The following is a 14,657-nucleotide window of genomic DNA, read 5'->3' as shown; positions in this document are numbered from 1 at the left end:
GGTACAAAGGCTGACATTTATTTTCTACCAACTTAACACTGATTGACAGAGCCACAAAGAAACATATAGGTGTCTGCATTATATCTAACTGAGTCAAGAGTTTGAAAGCACCATCCACTGGACTCTGCCCTGGGCACCCCACCGGGGCTGTGGAGGACTCTGCACAGGAACATCTGTCTAGCAAGTACCTTCAAGGTCTCCTGAAAGGTCGGGTCCACCGTGTTCCTTTGGACTCCAGTCTTGCGCTTCCCCTGGGAGGATCTGTCAGGCAGAAGGTAGGTCTTCACATACCTAGGGGCCAAGCACAGCGGGGACAGAGTGAGAACTCAGGGAAAAGGGTGGATAAAGAGTTTGGGGGCAGCAGAACCCACGCACCAGTGTTTTCTTTACCAGGTTTCCTGTTCGAATTTTTGATAGAAAGGACTTAATAGCCTAATAGTGAGCAATGTTAGTGCTGGGTGGGCAGCTTCTGATTCACGCAGTCTATGGTCAAATGCTGACTACATAACCCTCTGGAATATTCCTGGGGGTGTGAAGCTCATCCTGCCTTCCTCAGGCCCTACTCCATTTGGTGAAGACCATGGAACCAGAGATTCTCTTGCCTGCCTGGACGTCAAGGCCATGAGCTGGATTCCCGTCCCTTCTACCACCCACCATCTGCAAAAGAAAACAAAGTGGAAGTGGAAAAAAGCATAAGCCTCGCACTGTGCTGTTTCTTTGCAGGGGCCTCAAAGACTCTGCTCCTCCCAACCGCTGAGAAGTGGGATTCTGCTGAGTCTAGAGGTCGCACGCAGCATGACAGGTGGCTCCATCTGCACTCACCCAGCTCCTGAAATCCAGGCGGAGAGGAAGACATGTCCTGTCCTGTTCTAGGCTGACCCCTCCAAACAGGCCCCTACGCTGCCCTTCATGGCTCCTCTGGCAGCCCCAGTGATGGCAATGACCGCCTCCCCCGCACCCCACCAGCAGCAGTCCAAGCCCCCTCTCCACAGGCTAGAAACAGGCTCCACTTTTCAAAGTAAAAAAATCACAGTGAGCCTCCCTCTATCTGTGCCCTTCTTTAGCCCCGGTCATGGGCCTCTTTTCCCCCTCAGTTAAACTTTTTGTAAAAATACTTGAAATTGGCCAGGAGGCCGGGCATGGAAGCTCACACCTATAATCCCTGCGCTTTGGGAGGCTGAGGCGGGCGGATCACCTGTGATCAGGAGTTTGAGACCAGCCTGGCCAACATGGTGAAACCCTGTCTGTACTAAAAATACAAAAATTAGCCAGGCGTGGTGGCATGCACCTGTAATCCCAGCTACTCAACAGGCTGAGGCAGGAGAATCGCTTGTACCTGGGAGATGGAGGTTGCAGTGAGCCGGGATCGCGCCACTGCCCTCCAGCCTGGGCGATAAAGGGAGATTCCATCTCAAAAACAGCAACAACAACAACAACAAAAAAAACACCCCAAAAACTGGCCAGGCATGGTAGCTCAGAGAGGATTCCATAAGCCAGAAATTTGAGACCAGTCTGGGCAATGCATATGGAGAACTCATCGCCACGAAAAATTTAAAAGTCAACTGGGTGTGGTGGTGTGCACATGTAGTCCCAGCTACTTGACGCCTGAAGTTGGAGGATCACCTGAGCCCAGGAGGTCAAGGCTGAAATGAGCCATGATGACATCACCGCATTGCAGCCTAGGCGCAAAGCAAGACTCTGTATCAAACAAAACAAAACAAAAAATCCCTCAAAACTCCCTGTCTCGAATTCTCCACAGTTCATTTACTCTTAAGTTATTGAGCGGTACACATTCATGCAATCTCATATATGTAAAACAGAATACATAAAATAAACCTATATGGTTGGACGCATTATAATAAAGTGTATTCCCATGTACCCGCCCCCCAGCTTAGGAAACAGAACATAACCAATGACTTCCCTATCATAATCCTGCCCGTAACCAGGTAATAACCATATTGGATTTTATATTTATCACCCCATTGGTTTTCTTTATGGTTTCACCATTTTGATGTGTCTCCTTAAACAATGTACTGCTTAGTTTTCCCTGTTTTTGAACTTTCATATAAATGGGATCATTCTGTACACATTCTTCTGTAACTTGCTTTTTTTCACTCAATATTATGTTTGGGATTTATCTATGTTGCTATAACCGCCACTCGTTCATCTCTAATCCTACATATCACTCTATTGAATGAATACACAAGTCATTTGTCCTGTTGATGAATATTTGTCTTATGTCCTAGTTTTTCGCTCTGCTCATGGTGCACATGTCCAAGCATTTCTCTTGGCATATAACCAGAGGTGATAGGGTATACGCCCCTTCAACTCTTCTAGATGATGCCAAATTACCAATTCAATCTCTTTAACAGATACAGGGTTATGCAGGTCTTCTATTTCATTTCATGTCAGTTTTGGCAATTTGTGTCTCTTGAGAATGTGTCGATTTCAGCCAGGTGTGGTGGCTCACGCCTGTAATCCCAGCATTTTGGAAGGCTGAGGTGTGAGGATTTCATGAGCCCAGGAATTTGAGACCAGCCTGGGCAACATAGTGGGACCTCATCGCTACTAAAATTTTTTTTTAATTGGCTGGGCATGGTGGTGTGCACCTGTGATCCCAGCTACTCGGGAGGCTGAGGCAGTAGGACCAGTTGAGCTCAGGAGTTTGAGACCAGCCTGGGCAACATAGTGAGACCTTGTTTCTAAAAAAAGAAGAAGGTTTTCATTTCATCTAAGTTGTTAAATTTATTAGCACAAAATTTAATATAATATACCCTTATTACATTTTTTTTTTTTTTTTTCCAGACAGAGTCTCACCAGGCTGGAGTGCAGTGGCACAATCTCAGCTCACTGCAACCTCCACCTCCCGGGCTGAGGTGATTCTCCCACCTCAGCCTCCCAAGTAGCTGGGACACAGGCATGTGCCACCACGCCTGGCTAATTTTTATTATTATTATTATTTTTAATGAGAGGGAGTCTCACTCTGTCACCCAGGCTGGAGTGCAGTGGCATGATCTTGGCTCACTACAACCTCTGCCTCCTGGGTTCAAAGAATTCTCCTGCCTCAGCCTCCTGTGTAGCTGGGATTACAGGCACACGCCACCATGCCTGGCTAATTTTTTCTGTATTTTTAGTAGAGACAGGGTTTCACCATGTTGGCCAGGCTGGTCTTGAATTCCTGACCCTCAGGTGATCCACCTGCCTCGGCTTCCCAAAGTGTTGGGATTGCAGTCATGAGCCCCCATGCCTGGCCCCCTTATTGTACTTTAATGTCTGCAAGTGCTGTTATGTTGTCTCTTCTTTCATTCCTATACCGGTATTTGAGTATTCTTTTTTTTTTTGAGGCAGAGTTTTGCTCTTGTTGCCCAGGTTGGAGTGCAATGACGCAATCTCAGCTCACTGCAACGTCTACCTCCCTGGTTCAAGGGACTCTCCTGCCTCAGCCTCCCTAGTAGCTGGGATTACAGGCGCGCACCACCATGCCCAGCTAATTTTTGTATTTTTAGTAGAGACGGGGTTTCACCATGTTGTCCAGGCTTGTCTCAAACTCCTGACCTCAGGTGATCCACCCGCCTTGGCCTCCCAGAGTGCTGGGATTATAGTTGTGAGCCACAGCACCCAGCCTTTCTCTAGCATTTTAAGGTGGAGGTTTAAATAAATCATTTTAAACTTTTTTTCTTTTAAATATAAGCACTGCTTTAACTACATCCCTCAAATTTTGAAATGTAAAAGTCACGAAATACTTTTGGGAGAAAGACTATTCCACTTTTCCTGAGGTAGACGGTACAGGAAGAGTAATAATAACAGCTAAGACTAGAACAAAAGGAGAGATTCTGTTATGAAGGAACCGTAAGTGCTATAGAAATGTGTACTTCATTTGTCTGGTACTAAAGAGCTACTAAAAATTTCAGAGCAGCAGAGGGTTTGATTAAATCAACAATTGATTTCTTTTCCCATCATCACTCTTTAGGTGGTAATTAAAACAGTATGCCAGAAGTTCCCCATGTAAGAAAAAAGAAAGGCAAAAATGAGGCCCCTGCCTTAAACTATATTTAGAAAATCAATTTCAGTTGTAATGTGAACAAATCTAACTGTGGGAAAAAAATGATTAGAAGAAAACAGAGAATGTATTTAAATTCTTGGGTGCCATAAGAATTCTTCTACAGACACAAAAAGCAGACAGTTTAAAGGAAAAGCTTGATAAATTTAATATTAAACTTTCCACAAGACAAGCCATAATAAACGAGTTAGAAAATAAGTTACAGCTGGGATAAAATATATGCAATACATATAACTAATAAATAATTTTTAAACCTATTTAAATTAGGTTTAACAAAAAACCTCTGGTAAATAAATAAAACAATAAACAATCCAATAGAAAAATGGGAGGCCAGGTGCAGTGGCTCATCGTTGTAATCCCAGAGCTTTGGGAGGTTGAGGTGTGAGGATGGCTTGAGCCCAGGAGTTTGAGACCAGCGTTGGTAACAGAACAAAACCCTGTCTCTACAAAAATAAGTTTAAAAATCTAGCTGGAAAAAAAAAAGTTACAAATTTAGCCTCCTACATAGCTGGGACTACAGGCATGTGCCTTCCAGCTACTCAGGAGGCTGAGGCAGGGGGATCACTTGAGCCTGCAGTGAGCCGTAATCGTGCCACTGCACTCCACCCCTGTAGTCCCAGCTACTCAGGAGGCTGAGGCAGGAGATTTGCTTGAACTCAGGAGGCGGAGGTTGCAGTGAGCCGAGATCGTGCCACTGCACTCCAGCCTGGGCAACAGAGCAAGACTCCGTCTCAAATAAAATAAAATAAAATAAACCTAACTGGCAAATGCATATATAAGAAGTGGCTCAAAAGGCTGGGCTTGCACCTGTAATCTCAGCATTTGGGGAGGCTGAGGCGGGAGAATTTCTTGAGCCCAAGAGTTCAAGATCAGGTTGAGCAACATAGTGAGACCCTGTGTCTATTTATTTATTTATTTTTAAACAAGTTGCTCATCTTTGTCAGTAATAAGGGAAATGCACATTAAAATAATGGTGCTGGCTGGGTGCGGTAGCTCACACTTGTAATCCCAGCACTTTGGGAGGCCAAGGTGGGTGGATCACGAGGTCAGGAGTTTGAGACCAGCCTGGCCAATATGGTGAAACCCCGTCTCTACTAAAAATACAAAAGTTAGCTGGGCATGGTGGTGCATGCCTGCAGTCCCAGCTGCTCGGGAGGCTCAGGCAGGAGAATCGCTTGAACCCGGGAGGCGGAGGTTGCAGTGAGCCGAGATCGCACCACTGCACTCCAGCCTGGGTGACAGAGCAAGACTCTGTCTCAAAAAATATATATAGTAATAATAATAATGGTGCTACACCTTTTCATATCTATCAGTGAGAATAACATTTTAAATCTCTTTATGGATTGTGTGAGTCAAGATTTACATTTTGTATTTCCTGTGTGGAAAGCCAAATTTTCCAACATCATTTATTGAAGTCCACTTTTCCCCACCCATCTGTAATAGCTCCTCAGCTGAATGTTTATGTCCACCCCACTCACCAATTCATAGTTGAAGCCTAACCTACGGTGTGATGGTATTAGGAGGTAGAGTCTCTGGGAGGTGATTAGGTCATGAGGGTGCAGCCTTCTTGAATGAGATTAGTGCCCTCATAGAAGAGGCCCCAGAGAGCTGCCTTGTCCCTTCTATCATGTGGGGACACAAGAAAACAGCCATCTAAGAACCAGAAAGGGGGTCCTCACTAGATACCAAATCTACCAGCACCTTGATCTTCGACTTCCCAGCCTCCAGAACTGTGAGATATATATTTGTCTTGTTTATAAGCCACCTGGTCTATGGTATTCTGTCACAGCAGCCGAAATGGACGAAGACACTCCTTGATCATGTAAGTTTTCATATACACTAAGGTCTGTATCTGGACTTTTGATTCTACTCTCCTGACTTGTTCTATCCTTGTATCAATAACACATTGTTTGCACTGCTACAGCTTTATAATAATTCTTGAAGTAAGCCTCCTCATTTTTGTTTCTTTTAAATAATTGTCTTGGTTATTCTTAGACTTTTACTTTTTCATATAAATTTTAGAATCAATATGTCTTATGTTAAAAAAAAGAAACTTACGGATTGCACTTTTTCTTCTTTTCTTCTCCATAGGCAAGGTTCTTACAGGCCTTGATGCATATTTCTAAAGAATGGGTTTTGAAGCAATAACGAATGGCAAATTCTATTTCTCCAGTGACATTAGCATTGTCAAAATTGCCCATCTCTGTACAGGTGCTATCAATGCTAATTAAACTTCCCTGAAATCAAGAATAACAGATATAATAAGTTACTTCACAGTTAATTCATTTTTCTGATGTTCTGGTTTCAAGACAGCACATAAATAAAACCTCATACAGAGCCTGTATCCTGACTCACGTTAAGTTAATAATGCACCAGCTTGTACTTAGGCAAAGTAAGTTGCCACATGTTCTATCCCATGGAGACAGAGAATCCTCAGAAGGCCCTCTCTTGCCTGGATATAGTTTTTGTCTAGCAATAAAGGTTACACAATCTCATTCTTTAATACAAATTGCTTGGGGAGAAATGGACTAACTCCTATGCAATTCTGCAAGATCACTCTCAGGAGGCCAAGATAAAATCCATGGCAGGACAGCTATGCGGAAAGCAGCACAGTCTGGGGCTAAGTGGCTGTGACTGGGAATCAGATAGACCTGGACTCAAATGCTGGTGCTGCCACTCATTAGCTGTGGCAAAGTCTAACTGGAAAAAACCATACTGATCTCGTAGGGCTATGGTGAGGAATAAATAGAAGAAAGCAAGTAAAATGTCTACCCCAGGTGACAGTAAATTGTATTTAAATTTTTCTGGTTACCTAAAATGAAAAATAAAACTATCATCACAATCTAGGGTACTCCAAGCTTATACGATGCAGATAAGGAGAGGCTAATCAACGCCATTAATTAGCACAAAATTCCTGGGCCTAAAAGATACAATAAGCCACCTCATCACTATTAAACGTGCTAAAATACTTGCCAACATTTGCATTACCAATCTCTGTGCTGTCTTTATAGGAAGAGAAGCCTAACTGATTTATACTTCGAATTCCCAACTAGCTACTCCACACTATAAAACATCCTGAAAAGGAACTAAGAAACAAGCCTGGGAGTGCCAGGCGTGGTGGCTCACGCCTGTAATCCCAGCACTTTGGGAGGCCGAGAGGGGTGGATCATGAGGTCAGGAGATGGAGACCATCCTGACTAATACAGTGAAATCCCGTCTCTACTAAAAATACAAAAAAAAAAATTTAGCCAGGCGTGGTGGCGGGCGCCTGCAGTCCCAGCTACTCAGGAGGCTGAGACAGGAGAATGGCATGAACCCGGAGGCAGAGCTTGCAGCAGAGATTGCGCCACTGCACTCCAACCTGGGTGACAGAGCGAGACTCCGTCTCAAAAAAAAAAAAAAAAGAAAAGAAAAAAAAAGAAACAAGCCTGGGGGCAGAAAGTCAGAACCACGAGGGAAAGATAAAATTAAAACAAAACCAACAATTGAGACCCGGCGTGGTGGCTCACCCTCGTAATCCCAGCACTTTGGGAGGACAAAGCTGGTGGATCACTGGAGGTCAGGAGTTTGAGACTAGCCTGGCCAACATGGTGAAACCTTTACTAAAATACAAAAATTAGCCAGGCAGGTGGCATGTACCTGTAATCCCAGCTACTTGGGAGGCCGCGGCAACAAGAATTGCTTTAACTCAGGAGGCGGAGGTTGCAGTGAGCCGAAGTTGCACCACTGCACTCCAGCCTGGGCAACAGAATGAGGCCCTGTCTCAAAACAAACAAACAAACAAAAAATAATACCAACAAGTCATCAGACAGGCTGGAACCTGAACTGATGAATGCCAAGAACAAAACAAGCTTCACCACATCCAGTCACTGGCTCTGAAGAATCTCACCTGCCAACACCATCCCACTGTTAAAAAGGAAAATAATGTAAAATTTTTACACGCTCAAAAAGGCATACACCGGGCACAGTGGCTCACGCCTGTAATCCCGGCACTTTGGGAGGCACAGGCAGGTAGATCACTTGAGGTCAGGAGTTTGAGACCAGCCTGGCCAACATGGTAAAACTCCCTCTCTACCAAAAAAAAAAAAAAAAAAAAAAAAAGGCATGGACTGGTGTGCCAGCATGAGATAGAAGAGAATGGATAGAGGAGCTTGGCAAAAGGTGTGAGCGGCCTGAGAGAAGAACCAGGTGGATGAATGGAGAGGCTAATGAATAATACAGCATTCGTCATGGGACTCAGCTTCAGGCTATGGCAGACTAAATGGTGTTACGCACACTTTTCTGCTGAGAACAATTAGCTGAATTAGACAACCAAACTATTTCAAGACATTGTAGAGCTGCCAAGACCACCAGGATACAAGAAGCCAGGATGTTGAGAAGCACATGGAGGTAAGCCTGACATCTGGAGCTGCCTTTCACTTCAAGGCATAGGTCCCTGTGTAAGCAACACAGGACTTTGGATTCTATTCTACTGACCTGCTTGACTCTCCTTGTATCAGGAACACATTGAGTGACTGCAGCTGCACGTCCAAGGGCTGGACGGCCAAATCGTCATCTAAATAAAATGGCAAAGAGACTGCGAAGCTGAGCAGAGTTTCAGCAGTCTAACGGGACTGGGGGACAAAATCAGCATTCAAGGCTACGAAGTCATGGGGAACCTGAGGAGCCAAGGTCCCAGAGACAGGGCAAATCCACGAGTACCCCAGACGCTGCATTTTCCTCAAGGTGTTTGCTGAACTGGAAGCTGTGGCTGAGGGGCTGAGAAGCTTAAGAATGTTTCCAAGTGGCCGGACGCAGTGGCTCACGCCTGTAATCCCAGCACTTTGGGAGGCTGAGGCGGGCAGATCACAAGGTCAGGAGGTCAGCAGATCGAGACCATCCTGGCTCACGCAGCGAAACCCCATCTCTACTAAAAATAAAAAAAATTAGCCAGGCGTGGTAGCACACGCCTGTAGTTCCAGCTACTCAGGAGGCTGAGGCAGGAGAATCGCTTGCATCCAGCAGGTGGAGGTTGCAGTGAGCCGAGATCGTACCACTGCACTCCAGCTTGAGTGACATAGCGAGACTCCATCTCAAAAAAAAAAAAAAAAAAAAGGAAAGCTTCCAGCAGTTTCATCTTACTAGAGAGGAAAAAACTGGCCTTCAGGCTTATCACAGGGGCTTAGTAAATATCTAGACCTTCAGCTGGGATCCTCCAAAGACTTTCTTACTAGGAGAAGAGTCACCTGGAAATGGACCTGTCTTCATCAACGGAAACCCAGTTTTCAGTTAGCTCAGCCCCAGACTAGATAAAGATTAGATAAAGATTCTTTGCCTCCACTCTGTATGTTAAGAGCAAAAGTAAATTCTCTATGAAGCATAATACAAGTGCAAAAATAATTGTGGTTTTTACATTGTTGGAATTTGCCGTTTGATATTGGAATACATTCTTAAATAAATGTGGTTATGTCATACATCATTTCAATGGGCATTTCTCACTTTATTATTATTTTTTTTTTGCTAATAATGGGTTATTTGTTGTTTATTTTATGTTTATTTTAGACTATGGAAATGATGTTAGACAAAAAGCAGATTTGAGCAATTTTCTTATTCGAATTCAAAATGGGCCATAAAGCAGCAGAGACAATCTGCAATATCCACAGTGCATTTGGCTCAGCAACATACAGTGCAGTGGGGGTTCAAGAAATTTTCCAAAGGAGACGAGAACCTTGAAGATGGGGAGTGTAGTGGTGGCCATCGGAAGATGACAACGACCAATTGAGAGCAATCATAGAAGCTGAACCTACAACTACACGAGAAGTTGCTGAGTAACTCAACGCTGACCATTCTATGATTGTTCGGCATTGGAAGCAAATTGGAAAGCTGAAAAAGCTCGATAAGTGGGTGCCTCATGAGCTGAGTGAAGATCAAAAAAATCGTCATTTTGAAGTGTTGTCTTCTCTTATTCTACGCAACAGTGAACCATTTCTCAATCAGATTATGATGTCTGACAAAAAGTGGATTTTATATGACAGTCAGCAATGACCAGGTTAGTGGCTGGACTGAGAAGAAACCCCAAAGCACTTCCCAAAGCCAAACTTGCACCAAAGAAAGGTCATGGTCGCTGTTTGGTGGTCTGCTGTCAGTCTGATCCACTACAGTTTTCTGAATTCCAGCGAAACCATTACATCTGAGAAGTATGCTTAACAAATCGATGAGATGCACCAAAAATTGCAATGCCTGCAGCTGGCACTGACCAACAAAAGGGGCCCAATTCTTCTCCACGACAATGCCCTACTGCACGTCACACAACCAACACTTCAAAAGTCGAACAAGGCCAGGCGTGGTGGCTCACACCTGTAGTCCCAGCACTTTGGGAGGCCAAGGCAGGCGGATCACCTGAGATCAGGAGTTCGAGACCAGCTGGCCAACATGGTGAAACGCTGTCTCTACCAAAAATACAAAAATTAGCTGAGTGTGGTGGTACACACCTGTAATCCCAGCTACTTGGGAGGCTGAGGTAGGAGAATCACTTGAACCCAGGAGGCGGAAGTTGCAGTGAACTGAGATAGTGCCACTGCACTCCAGCCTGGGCAACAGAGCAAGACTCCATCTCAAAACAAAAAACAAAAACAAAAGTTGAACAAATCAGGCTACAAAGTTTTGCCTCATCTGCCATATTCACCTGACCTCTCGCCAACAGATTACCACTTCTTCAAGCATCCTGAGAACTTTGTGCAGGGAAAACACAGCCAGAAGGATGCAGAAAATGTTTTCCAAGAGTTCGTCGAATCCTGAAGCACAGATTTTTATGGTACAGGAATAAACAAACTCACTTCTTGTTGGCAAAAATGTGTCGATCGTAACAGATCCTACTTTAATTAATAAAAAGATGTGTTTGAGCCTAGTTATAATGATATAAAATTCAAGGTCCAACCACAAGTACTTTGCTAGCAATCTAATATTTTTGAATCTCAAATTATCCCAGTTTTTCATACTCAATGTCCAGCATTCAAGAAAAGATTGCCACGTATACCGGGACTAAAAAGTAACCAAGTGTCCCGGTTTCCTTAGGACTAAGGAATTTCCTGGGATTCAAGACTTGAACTGCTAAAACCAGGTGAGTACTGAGTAAACTGGGGTGGTTAGTCATCGTAAGTCTAAGATCCAAGAGTAAGTGACCAAAAACGAAGAGGAAAAAATGCACAAAATAGTCTCATGGGTGGTCCAGATACTGGCACTGAAAGATATAAACTGGAAAATAACTGTAACTAATATGGTCAAGAAAATACATGACAGGCCGGGCGCGGTGGCTCATGCCTGTAATCCCAGCACTTTGGGAGGCTGAGACGGGTAGATCACGAGGTCAGGAGTTCGAGACCATCCCGGCTAACACAGTGAAACCCCGTCTCTACTAAAAATATAAAAAAAAATTAGCCGGGCATGGTGGCAGGCGCCTGTAGTCCCAGCTACTCGGGAGGCTGAGGCAGGAGAATGGTGTGAACCCAGGAGGCGGAGCTTGCAGTGAGCTGAGATCAAGCCACTGCACTCCAGCCTGGGTGACAGAGCGAGACTCCGTCTCAAAAAAAAAAAAAAAAAAAAAAAAAGAAAATATATGACAAGAATATATTTCTCCAGAGAACTGGAATGTATAATAAAGAATCACACAGAAATTTCTCCAGAGGACTAGAATTTATAATAAAAAATCAAATAGAAATTAAGGCCTTGGCTGGGCATGGTGGCTCACGCCTGTAACCCCAGCACTTTGGGAGGCCGAGGCAGGCAAATCATCTGAGGTCAGGAGTTTGAGACCAGCCTGGCCAACATGGTGAAACCTGAATCTACTAAAAATACAAAAATTAGCCAGGTGTGATGGTGCACACCTATAATCCCAGCTACTCAGGAGGATGAGGCAGGAGAATTGCTTGAACCCAGGAGGCAGAAGTTGCAGTGAGCCAAGATCACATCACTGCCCTCCGGCCTCGGTGACAGAGTGAGATTTCATCTCAAAAATGTAAGTTGCCTAAAAAGTAAGGCAACTGAATGAAGAACTCCACAAATTAAATTAACATAAGATCAGACTTAGCTGAAGGAAGAATTAGTAAACTGGAAGATGGGTCAATGGAAAATATTTGGAGTGAAGCACAGGGGAATAAAATGAATGAAAAATAAAGAGTATAAGAGACATACAGGGCCAAATACCATGGTTCATGCCTGTAACCCCAGTGCCTTGGGAGGCCAAAGTGGGAGGATTGCTTGAGGCCAGGAGTTCATGACCAGTCTGCACAACATAGTGAGTGGGTGCTCCTGCTAAGCCCAAGAGTTCTGGGAAGCAGTAAGCTAGGGCTGTGCCACTGCATTCCAGCCTGGGCAACAGAATGAGACCCCCCCATCTCAGAAAGATGGGATAGAGAGAGAGAAAGAGACAGAGAGAGAGGGAGAGGGAGAGAGGGAGAGAGACATACAGGACATAATGAAAAAGTGTATGTTTGGACTCTCATCTAGAGAAAAATGGGGCAGAAGGTATATTTGAAGAGATAATGGTTAAGAATTTCTAAAGACTGCCGGGCACAGTGGCTCACGCCTGTAATCCCAGTGCTTTGGGAGGCCGAGGCGGGCGGATCACAAGGTCAGGAGATCGAGACCACGGTGAAACCCCGTCTCTACTAAAAATACAAAAAATTAGCCGGGCGCAGTTGTGGGCGCCTGTAGTCCCAGCTACTCGGGAGGCTGAGGCAGGAGAATGGCGTGAACCCGGGAGGCGGAGCTTGCAGTGAGCCGAGATCGCGCCACTGCACTCCAGCCTGGGCGACAGAGCAAGACTCCGTCTCAAAAAAAAAAAAAAAAAAAAAAATTTCTAAAGACTAACAAGAGACAATAAACCTCAGATTTAAGAGGAAACATGTTTTTTAAAAAACTATACATAGGTACATCATAATAAAATTGCTTAAAATCAAAGACAAGGAGAAAATCTTAATGGTAGAGAAGAAAAGGATCTATTACCTATGATGGAATAAACAGTAAGATTTAACCATTTTATTGCCCCCCAGAAATGATAGAAGCCAGACTTGTTTAATCCAAAAAGAATGATGAAAAGAAGGGGGTAGAGACAGTAACACAGAGCAGGAGAAAAAAGTAGTTACAATAAACTACAACAGATTACATACTACAAAAAAAGTCAATGACTGGATTTTTAAAAACATCTGACTGTGCTATTTAGATGAGACACAGCTGAAATATGAATGCACAGAAGGGCAGGAAGAGAAGGGGCCTTCTTTTGCAGGGTGAAGGGGTGGGGAGCCAGAGAGGGAGGGCTGTGTGAGTGGGAGGGGAAAGGCAGGAATGCCAAGTGCAGAAAACTAATAAAAGCTTAGCTAAGGGGCCGGGCGCGGTGGCTCAGGCCTGTAATCCCAACACTTTGGGAGGCCAATGTGGGTGGATCACTAGAGGTCAGGAGTTCAAGATCAGCCTGGCCAACATGGTGAAACCCTGTCTCCACTAAAAATACAAAAATTAGCTGGGCACAGTGGCACACACCTGTCATCCCAGCTATTTGGTAGGCTGAGGTGGGAGAATCGCTTGAACCTGGGAGGCGGAGGTTGCAGTAAGCTGGGATCGCACCACAGTACTCCAGCCTGGGCAGCTGAGCGAGTCTCTATCTCAAAACAAAACAAAACAAAACAAAACAAAACAAAACAAAATAAAAAGATTAGCTGAGGTGGGGAGAGAAAAATGGTAGCTGGAGGGGAATGGAAGGTTGAGTGAAGGTGTTTTATCACAGGAGACTGGAATGTGTTCAAGGGTCCAGGTAAGTAGAGGCTGAATGCATATATGAGGAAGGATAAGTGATAGAATAAGGAACACAGAAGGCAGGGGAGGGCAGGATCCCAAGTATTGCTGAAGGCATCAGCTTCTTCTATTGCAGGTGGGGAAAGGAGAGCCACTTGGATGCAAATGCAGTTGGTTAATTTGGTATCAGGAGGACTGGGAAATTTCAACCTGATTCTTTTCTTTCTTGGTAGAGTAAAAAGGGATATTTCTTGAGAGTGAGGAGGAAGAGCAGGTTTGAAAAGACTGGAGGAGGTATGAAATGTTTGTTGTAGAGAGCAAAAAAACCATATAAATCACGAAAAGACATCAGGATTGCTGGGCAGTGCTGGGCACAGTTGGACTTGGGAACACAACAGGGCAGACCTAATCTCCAGCATGCAGGCGTGAGTGTCCTGGGGTTAGGGCTGCCCTGCCATGCACCTTGCTCCTTGGGTGCACAGCTGTCGGCGTGTAGGTAGAAAGAAAAGTGCACAGCTGGGCTCATCCAGGTTGGCACCCAGAATTATAAAGAATCCAGGAAGCACTGTCATTACTCATCATTTTACAAGTGGATAAACCAAGGTCAAGGCAGGTTGAGCCATGCCCCAAGTTGCATCACACATCAGAAGCAGACCTGGAAGTGGACCCGGGCTCCTAAATCTTTGGGTCATAAGGTATGCTTGTGTCTCTGAGTAGTTCAACCACTGTGTCTGCTGAGCAGGGAGCGGGAGGATACACCCTCATAATGAAAGGAGAGCAGAGCCCGTTCATCCAACATTCCTTCCCAGATAACTCATGGCTCCACCAC

The 14,657-nt window shown here is 44.6% G+C and overlaps 1 protein-coding gene and 1 long non-coding RNA gene across 17 annotated transcripts in view; one reads left to right on the top strand and one right to left on the bottom strand.

Moving 5' to 3' along the window:
• Positions 1-14,657, bottom strand: part of SYTL3 (synaptotagmin like 3) — a 130,574-nt gene that overhangs the window by 24,329 nt on the left and 91,588 nt on the right. For all 16 annotated transcript variants that reach the window (XM_077999601.1, XM_077999604.1, XM_077999609.1 and 13 more), the window contains 2 exons: positions 6,119-6,297; positions 189-291 (listed from right to left, as the gene is read on the bottom strand). In XM_077999601.1, coding sequence (XP_077855727.1) covers positions 189-291; positions 6,119-6,297 — 282 coding nt within the window. The remainder of the gene's footprint in view (positions 1-188; positions 292-6,118; positions 6,298-14,657) is intronic.
• LOC144340308 (uncharacterized) lies at positions 137-2,085 on the top strand. The gene is made up of 2 exons (XR_013416276.1): positions 137-275; positions 724-2,085. It is a non-coding gene; the product is annotated as an uncharacterized LOC144340308 (long non-coding RNA).

The sequence above is a fragment of the Macaca mulatta genome, chromosome 4 (genome assembly GCF_049350105.2).
Source record: "Macaca mulatta isolate MMU2019108-1 chromosome 4, T2T-MMU8v2.0, whole genome shotgun sequence".
NCBI lineage: Eukaryota > Metazoa > Chordata > Mammalia > Primates > Cercopithecidae > Macaca > Macaca mulatta.
The sequence above is the reverse complement of the archived record's forward strand: the minus strand, read 5'-3'. Positions and strand labels throughout refer to the sequence as shown.